Source organism: Aplidium turbinatum, chromosome 10, assembly GCF_918807975.1.
Source record: "Aplidium turbinatum chromosome 10, kaAplTurb1.1, whole genome shotgun sequence".
In the NCBI taxonomy this organism is placed as follows: Eukaryota; Metazoa; Chordata; class Ascidiacea; order Aplousobranchia; family Polyclinidae; genus Aplidium; species Aplidium turbinatum.
The window spans coordinates 9084656-9094085 of NC_137481.1; the positions used below are offsets into that span (position 1 = coordinate 9084656).

Sequence of the window (9430 nt, forward strand, 5' to 3'; positions counted from 1 at the left end):
AAAGCAACTCTTCGGTGACTGGCTTTGCTGCTGCTGGTATAAAACGAATGCTCATAGATCCAAAATTTGTGTTTTGGTTAGATTTCTTTTCGAAAATCATGCCTCATGTTGACATACTGTTTGCTCAGCTGCAGTCTGTGGAGCTTGAGTCATTCAAAGTGCAGTGCTCTCTGGATAATTTTCTGTCAGCAATACAAAGAATAAGGGAAGGCATTGCTGCAGACAATGAGTCACCTTCACCCACACGGAGAATGCCTGAATCCCAAATCATTGATGCTAAAGAAGTATGTGATGTTGTCTTAATGCAGTGTCAAGAAAGGTTCAAGTTCACCAATCATCTTGAAGCAAGCACTTTATTTAATTTGAAAAATGCTTCACAATATGCAAGACAGTTTCCAGAAAAAGCTTTAGAAAAATGTTGTGAAGCATACCCTATGTTAATCAAAGACAAGCTCAAACCGGAGCTGTCTGTTCTCTATTCTAGAAATGACATGCATTCAGTGAGTGGACTTGTGCAGCTGCTTTCGTTGCTAAACCTGGAAGGAATGCAATCAACTTTTTCTGAAGTAATAAAGCTAGCTAAAATTCTACTTACCACTCCAATGTCAACAGCAGAACCAGAACGTTGCTTTTCATCACTGAAAAGGATTAAAACCTTTTCCCGCAGCACCATGTGTACTAAAAGACTTTCTGCATTAGCCATGGTGTCAATAGAAAATCGCTTAATAACTGAAACCAAAGATTTCAACGAGAGGGTAATTGACCATTTTGCCATGGCAAAAAGTCGCCGAATGGAATTCATCTATAAATAAAGGTCCGCTGTCCTTTATATGTGATGCTCAGTAATGTGTAACAAAGAGTAAATGTGGCACCTATGGCTTGAGCGAGATCAATGGTTATAATTACAATATGTGTATGTGTATTTGTTTGTTTTTGTAATGTTAGGTTCAGTCGTGTTCTCATTGCTTTAAGAATTGGCGCTCCAATTGTTTCTGGAATGAGGAGGCGACTGATTCTTAACTAATTCATCTACTTGTTTTAAAGTGTCAGGTTTGGTGGCCGTGCTTAACTATATTTATCGATGCATATACCGCAATATTAGATCCTTTCATGCACGTCTTAAACCATTAAGGTTTTGCCACCTTTTCCTTTTGTTGGTTTTGTTACTGTATTTCTTTTTTACAATATCATTTCTTTTGCATTCTGTCAAAGAAAAATAATTTGAATTGAACTGAATTATACTTGCCATCCAGTGGGCATTTATACTTGTGATAGAATTGAGATTTTGTCTTTGTCCTTCTGTATTGTGATACATGCAGGGTTGCTAGCTGGCTTCAGCTGGCAAAAGATAATTTTTGTAGGAAAGAATAAAAAATGTTAACTTCCAAGCATTTTTAGTTCTGGAGCAGTGGGTGCATACATGCAGGGTGCTCCAAAAAAGATGTAGCTACGGTTATACTACATGTATACTGCAATATACTGTGTGTGTGCGAAGATTATGTACTTTGTAATGAGATCGTTTTTAACTGCAAAAAGTCGTTTGCTATGTATTTTCTAACTAATCACTTAAAGTTAAATTTAAATCCAATTTCACGGCTCAACGGAAGTCAAATCAAATCTGTAGATAGCGTCAGATACTTGGGTGTATTTCTTGACACGGCAATGTGTGATGACAAGGATATAAACCGACAAGTACGATCATTATACTGTTTTACCAATAAATTAAAATTTTACAAGAGCTCCAGTGAAGTTAAAAATGTTCTCTTCCGTTCATATTGTACCCCAATGTATGCATGTCACCATGGGAAAATTATCACCAACGTGAATTAATCGCTTGCGTGTTGCATTCAATAATGCATTTAGAATTATTCACCATTTGCCCAAACATTATAGCGTAGGCTACGTGAACATCAAGTCTTGTGTAACATTGTATGTCATATAACATTTGATGCATTACAACGGAAAAGGGCCTTTTTTTTGTTGGGTAATGTGAATCATCGTCAAACTCTATTGTTGATTCCCTGATAAGGTATGACTGCTATCGTAACTCAAACTACCTCCTTCCTTATAATACCACTATGTAGGCTATGCCGTTACCTAGCCTTGATGGCTGCTATGGCACAGCAGTGATATCAACATTCATCGATTGATAAAGTTTAAATTTCTTTTTATAGTTGGGTGTTTGAACAGATTAAGTATGATATTTCATTTTGAATATTGATTTTTGTTTCGCATGTTTAATTTGTGTGATATGGATCGCATGATCTGAAATGGACGATTGATTAATAAATTTATTGCTTACTTCAGCGTCATTCCTGTGAATGTACTTCTGTTTGTCTTTTGTTTCTGTGTATTTTTTTGTGTGGATCGTATGTGGACAATCGTGTCCGATGCCGGCGATCGACAATAAATATTTGCAGACAACAAACTGAGCGAACTATTGAGAAAACGACGAAGTGCATAGAACATAGTTTGATTTGTATTTAGCACTGATTTTGAATATAAAAATTTGAAATATTAGTATTTTTCAAGCTCTACAGCAGCATTTTTGACTGTTATTCCACTCCCAAATTTCTTTTGAAAATGCTCTCAAAATGCACCAAATTAAATGTAATTGTAAAAAATTTTCTGGGGGAGGCCCCCCAGACCCCCCGCCGTGGGTGTCGCCTTCGGCGACACGCCCGCAAGGTTCGCCTGATATCGCCCTCCAACAATTCTTGGATATGCTGCCTTGCAGCCCCCCCAATTCAGGAGGCCACCAGCCGCCACTGAGTGAGAGAGTTAGTTCTCAATTCTTTGAGTTAAAATTAGGTAATCCGTTGATTTACAGTTGAAGTTGAGTAGCAATGACAAAGTTCACTGAGGTTCGACGTACAGTTAGGTATGATAAGCTTAGGCTAGTGATATCCTTCCGGTTTAGAAAAGTTAGTTTTTGCCTATGCTAACTGATGGTGTCATAATAATAGAGGCTATGTAGTATGTACACAACATGTATAGTGTACACAGTCAGACTGAGTCAGTATCATGAATACCGTAGGCCTAGTATCCTGGAGTTTTTCGTCAGTCTCAAATGATTGTGAAGACGTTACTGACAAGGAGAAAAAAGAGATAGCCTAGCCAATAGTGTAAAATTAGCGGCTTAGCGCATCAAGGAAAACTAAACTAAACACAAAAATAAATTTGTTAATGGATGGATAATTCGTTGAAACTGGACATTTACCACCTGTACATTTTTGCTGTTAGGGATAGGTTTGGAGTCCGGGTAGGAAAGATGAGAGTGGTAATTGGTAAATGATGTCCAGGACTTCAGGTGGTAAATTTCCCAGAACCGACTAACTGACAAGCAGTTTTTTGGCTGGACAGTGAACAAAGGAAGTAAACCATGTTATTGTAAAATATGGGCTACTTTTGTGCAGCCTACTGTTCTAATAAAACAACGTTGCTTCGACATACCGGTGCTACTGAATAAAATCAAGATTAAAATAGCTTTAACTGAGATTATAATAACTTTAAAGTTGTATTAGCACCTTTTTTAACCTAAATAACGTCAAAAATAACCTCGCCTATGAAAGAAATTTTGAAAGATTTCCGACTGAGGAAAAAGGGATTTTTCAGGACAAAAAAGGAAATTTAAGAGGATTTATCAATTGTCAGAAGTGGAAGCACTGATCTCAGATCCTTTGAACAGATAGCCTAAGATTTTTGCTAGCTACTTTTGTATTGATTTATTGTCGGAATCTTTACGCAACTGACAGACTCAGTCACCGAGATTGAAAGAATGCTCCCTGAGATTTGAGAATCATTCTGTTTACTAAGTGCCACTGAATGACAAACTAAGCAAGTGCACACCCCGTGAGTTAATTGCCTTACCTCAGTTTTTCTTTACTGACTAACACGAATGTTCATAACCAACAACTGAGCAAGCGTTGATTTGGTTTTTAATCTGTATGCTCGGACTAACAAAGCCTTTGGTATGTTATTCCTGGCAGTTGCGCATCCTTGTAGAGGCTTTTGAACCACTGACGCAGGGCCGGTTACAAAGTTTGGCAGAGTAAAGATTCCAGAGTTGTTGTCTGCGACCTATTCCATCCACTAGCGTTTAACCACAGTCTCTATATTACTGTAGAGAAATAATATAGAGACTGTGGTTTAACCACTGAGCTAACGGGGCTAATCGGCCGCGCCTTTTAAGAAAGTTTTCATTGATCATTTGTTCATTACTATCTTCACTGCATTTAAAGCTGACTTCATTCAGTTAGGCCTTGGCTATAGATAAATTTAGATTTCATTGGTGGTAGTTTTCTCTAACTTACGTGTTAATTTGTTTTATTTCTTCTTAAGCTATTAAATTCTGCTGCTTTCGCTGAGCGTTAACAATTTGTTCCTGCTACGGTAGCCTAATTGATTGATTGGTTTATTTTGTTGTGCAATATTATAACAGCAAAATCATTAAATGATGCAGCACCCTTAACGAACACAATTGAAACAAAGAAAAATAACAAATGTACACTGCATCTTTGAAGTAAGTAAATCACAACGGGAAGCTGCGAAGTGACCATGACGGTCTTCGAGTCAAGCAGCCCTCAGCCAAGTCGATGATAAACATTTAATAAACAATTAATTTTTGCTGTTGCTAAGCATTAGGCTTAAAGCCTACAACTTATACATTACCTGTTCAATGTTCATAATATAACAACTTATTTTGTGAAAGCGTTAACTGCGTGTAGTCTACAACTATCAATTACACCTAGACCAGGGGCATTCTCAAGTGGATAAAAGGGGAAATTTCCGAAAATATTTTGAATAAACATTTCACCTTCTGTTACAGCATCATTTGACAGAGTTTTGAGTTTTACTATGGATTTAGGGTGAAAGCATTCTTAGAATGCGCAATTTCAAAACATTTTTTCACAATTTATGGAAGAAATCTCCCAGACCCCTCTGAGTTCTTTGCTTTTGCCAAGTTCCTGCCAGCTCACTGACATATGTGCTATAGCCTACTTTTTTGCTCTTCTTGTGCTGAAAAAATGAAGGACACAAATTTTAGATCATTTTGCAATATACATTTTTTTTTTCTTCAAAGAAGTGCATTTCAAATATTTTTGAAGTCTTATCGTGTAACTGTAAGGTATAGCCTAATCTACGTAGAATCCGCATGATAAAATAAACACAAAAAGGTATCACAAGTTTTTGGGATTTTGATTCACTGATTTTATAGCGTAACCAATCCCGAACCAATATAGCAAATCTAAAAAAATTGAGAAGACTACAAAGTTTTGACCAAGCAAATGTTTGTTTCTCGGTTTTGAAGAAAAAAATGCAAATACGTATCCTAATTTCATTTATAAATTTGGTATCAGTAAAAAACAGTTTAGCTGAAAAGCTGGTCAGATTAACGAGAAGGCTGAGCTGATCTACAGCAGGATAATTTTCTTTTGAAGAGTGTGTTGCTGTGGGCTTGCAACGATAAAAAGTAAACAATTTTGAACATTTCGCACCAGCTTTAGTTCGTTTTGTATTATTTTGTTTCGTTGCATAGGAGAAAGTTTCTTGGTTATATTTTACGTCAATACATCGGAATTGAAAATCGTAATTGAGTAAGGGTGACGAAAAAAATAGCAGACAACTTGTTGTGGAAATGCAAAAAAGCCATGTCAAACAACAAAATATTTTTAACAAATTTAAATATCAAGCTCAAAAGAAGCAATTGACCTTCAGATTAGGCCACCGTAGGCTACCCTAAACGTGCGTCAATTTTTAACGTGTATCCGTAAAAATTATTCTTTTTTAATTCTGCTTTTTCGATAAATATAGATAAGTTTTATTATTCAGTAAATTCGCTATCTTCACTTCCGGTTGATGAGTCGAACATCATGTCTGCTCTTTCCCTTGCTTCTTTTGCCCGTTTTTCTCTAGCAAATAAATGAAGATTGTCAACAAACCTATTTAGTTGTTATGCTCAAATAGAAGTTGCACGAAGTTGGTTAAGTCATTTTGAGAGGCTCGGCCTGGGAAGCCTTTATACTGATGTATAATTCTGACAGGTTCATTTAGCCTACCGATAGCCTACTTGAAAAGTTTCATATGTGCAGCAAGATTTTTGAAAATGATGAAGTAGCCTACGGCAGACGGAGGTTGATAGCTTTTTCACGACTTCTAATGAAAATATAACTAAAACTTACAACAACTTTTTGGTTGCTTTCCTTATCATGGTCCTTCCTTCCCGCTCATCTGCGTCAGTTCGAATTCTTTCTACTTTCGGTTTGTGGCTTGAACGTTGAGGAACTGAAATGTAAAAAGACGCTCACATGCCTGCCTCAAACGAAACAAAGCTAATAGCCTAATGTAGAATGTAGGCTAGTATTCCAATCGTTGCAACTTCAAGCGGTTTCTCATTAGGCCTACTGAGCAGATAGAAAATGAAACAATATGAACATAAGTTCGTAGGGATGATAGAAGTTAGAAATATAGCCTACATTTTGAAATATTTTGTTTCGACGCAAAATTGTTTGTTTTGGTTTTGTTTCGAATTAAATTTCGCTGTAAAGAATTTCAAACTTCTAACAGCCTTAAAAAGGTTGAATTTACACGCTGTAGCCTACCCTGCAAACTAAGTTATATTCCATTTCGGAACTCAGTTTGACAGTTTCCCCTGTTTAGTTCATGATCCATTCTGTTAATGTCAGTTTTAAGAACAGCCGTAGAAAGACAAAAACATATCTTAAACTTTGCATTTTTTAAGTTTAGTCAAACAACATATAGCTTCAACAATGACATGCAAATAAAAACTTGGGTACAGCTGAAAACACTGAATAATCTTGGGGAGCACCATACTTTTTGGTATAGACTATAACCTATAAACCAGCGGCGTACGCAAGGGGGGGGGGGGGTATTGCGCTGAAACGAAATATAAAATGCCTCTGCATGAAAATCGTAGGCTACAAAGTAGAAAGCGTCAAGACAAAATTTCGTGGGATTGCGTAAAAACTGTTTATTTTACGATAAACTGACTGTTTTCATTCAGGGGTGTTTCAAATAGGACACAACCTATTTCAGAATTTTACTTTGTTTGATAAATAAATAATAATTAATCGCAGGGTTTGTAGAGATTTTTATCATCTTTAACCAACCTTTTTCTGTTTCAAAGTAAAAGCAAAGCACTGCAACAAGTATTTTAAATTCCTTTTTGCTACAACATGCAGTCTTAACGATAACTCAAAATCTCAAATGAAAAACGTAGGGAAAGGCCGGGACCCATGATCATGGTGGAAGCCATAATCCACCCCCCCCCCCCTTTTTTTTTTAATATAAAGTATTCTTTTTGCATTTTTTGACGTCATTATATTTTTTATGCTTGGATAACTTTCCCACAAACCTTTGGTCAAAATTGTACTAAAAATGGAGGTGCAATGAAGATTTATAGGTTTTGTGTTAAAAAAGTAATTTTTTTTTACTGAATGTGTTTTAAAATAACTCATTTGTTATGCAAGAAATGTTCATAAACTTTTTTGTAATGGTAGGTGATGTATTTATGATGAGATTAAGCTGAAAGTTTTTTAGATAGCAATGTTAGTTTTTTTTAGCTGTGTTTCATTTCTGAAAGAGTAGGTAGGGAGCCTTGAGTCACCTTGTGTTGGGACCTACAAGCCATGACAAGTGCCTGTGGACCCTGTGGTAGTAGATGTTAAAGTGTCATATGACATCATTTTTTTGCTTTTCACACCTTTCCATTAGGATATATCACAATTCTGCCTTTTGTTTCGTTTGCAACTATTAATTATGCTATTTCACATGAAAATTCTGACAACTCATCACGAGGAATCATTTGAAAATTCTCCATCGCTTATTTCAAAATTTAAAGCTTGGAAGCTGGCTTGAAGATTGATTTGACACATAAATAATACAACTATGTTTTAGAATTGTATTTTTGATATGGTGAAGTGATTTCTTTGCTAAAATACTACATTTTTTGGCTTATCGCAATTGTGGCTTATCGCTCCCGACACGTGTCTTATCGCTCCCCACATGTGGGGTGCGATATAGGTGCGATAAGACGCTTGGCGCGTGTTTATGTTTTTGAGCGTAAATTAAACATTCGCTGAAATAATAACTTGTGCTTTTGCTGTAGAGTAGGTAGCACTACAAGGCATTGCAAAACCAATTTTTAGAGAAAAATATTGAGAAACGTAGAAGATATGCATCTAAAAGAAAAAGTGGCTCGCAGGTCCCGACCTTCCCCTACTCTACAGGAAACACCGGCCAAATTCTGAATCGACAGTGGATTGCATTTACGATTTACATTGCATATTTACATTAACCAACAAATTTTTAACAAAAAAAACGTAGGCCCACTTTCGTTTCAGCCGTAAACTAAATGTTGGTTACGATTAGAATGGTCTCATGATTTTTTTTCAAACCTCTCCCCTCCCCATGAACAATTTCTGCGTACGCCACTGCTACAAACAGTAAAAAATGAAATTATGCAAGTCTAGCCACCACTTAAACTCTTTGTGTAAAGCTTCATTCTACCACAATTTCAAATGACAAGCAGGCTCTTTGCTCATTGGAAATTGACTAACACCAGTAGGCTACGTACCAAATGTTGCTGCTGTATTTTTCAAATCTTTCGATTTCAAAACTTCTCGAAAGTGTTTTTCTCTCTTATTGTATCCTGAAATGAAAACAGCTGATATTAACCGTTGCCTTCATATCTAGTTGGCCTCTATTTGCGGTAGGTTTTAAGCATTTTATAATAATCGTGTTATTATTTTAAGTAATATTTGGTTACATTGTAGGCCAAAATATGGTATTTTGATACAAAGCGCAGTCGCTAAAGACTATAGCCGTTACAGAGGAGCAACAACAATACCATTAGCCCATAGTTACAACAACCAAAAAGTCAATGATGTTCTTCATCTAATAAGTTACTGAGTCATAAATAGCCTACTGAAGACGTTTTAAAAAGATCACTCTTATCTTGTCCTATTTTATTATAGCTGCGTCACCTGCGTGATCTATAGAGCCTATTAGTATACTGCAGGTTAGCGAAAATAATCATTGCCAGCTACCTCACCTTTCAATTTCCACAACAGTATCACAACGGCAGTAAGAAAAACCACGCCATAAATAACCATAAAATATGGAAAATATTCTTTAGACATAAGTCCAAGTTCACCAAATCCATACACCGGTGAATCAGCTTCTTTCTTGGACGTTTTACCCATACTGTAGCTTGACAAAGATTGTACCAAGCTTTACCTTACTATTAGTAGCTAACTAACAATTAGGTCACTCAATTGACGGCTTAAGCTTTTCAGTTAATTATGGTTTTACTGTAACGTAATGTAGCCTGTGTAATTCGCTAATCGCTAAGCACGTAATTTATACGACTACTTTTTTCATATAAAGTTAACTAAGTTTCACCCTTGTG

General features: G+C 36.3%; 1 protein-coding gene across 1 annotated transcript; it reads right to left on the reverse strand.

Moving 5' to 3' along the window:
• Positions 1-5824: 5824 nt before the first annotated feature.
• Positions 5825-9224, reverse strand: LOC145778929 (uncharacterized). Its single transcript, XM_082590518.1, has 4 exons — positions 9074-9224; positions 8597-8671; positions 6183-6285; positions 5825-5912 (listed from the first exon to the last, which is right to left on the reverse strand). Exons 1-4 carry the CDS (start codon positions 9222-9224, stop codon positions 5825-5827), a joined length of 417 nt encoding a protein of 138 aa, XP_082446644.1.
• Positions 9225-9430: the final 206 nt, after the last annotated feature.

Coding starts and splice junctions, on each gene's coding strand:
- LOC145778929 (XM_082590518.1), bottom strand. CDS start 9,224: ATGGGTAAAACGTCCAAGAAAGAAGCTGATTCACCGGTGTATGGATTT. Junction 8,672..9,073: donor ACTGTTGTGGAAATTGAAAG/GTGAGGTAGCTG, acceptor TTTTCATTTCAG/GATACAATAAGAGAGAAAAA. Junction 5,913..6,182: donor AAAGCAACCAAAAAGTTGTT/GTAAGTTTTAGT, acceptor TTTATTTGCTAG/AGAAAAACGGGCAAAAGAAG.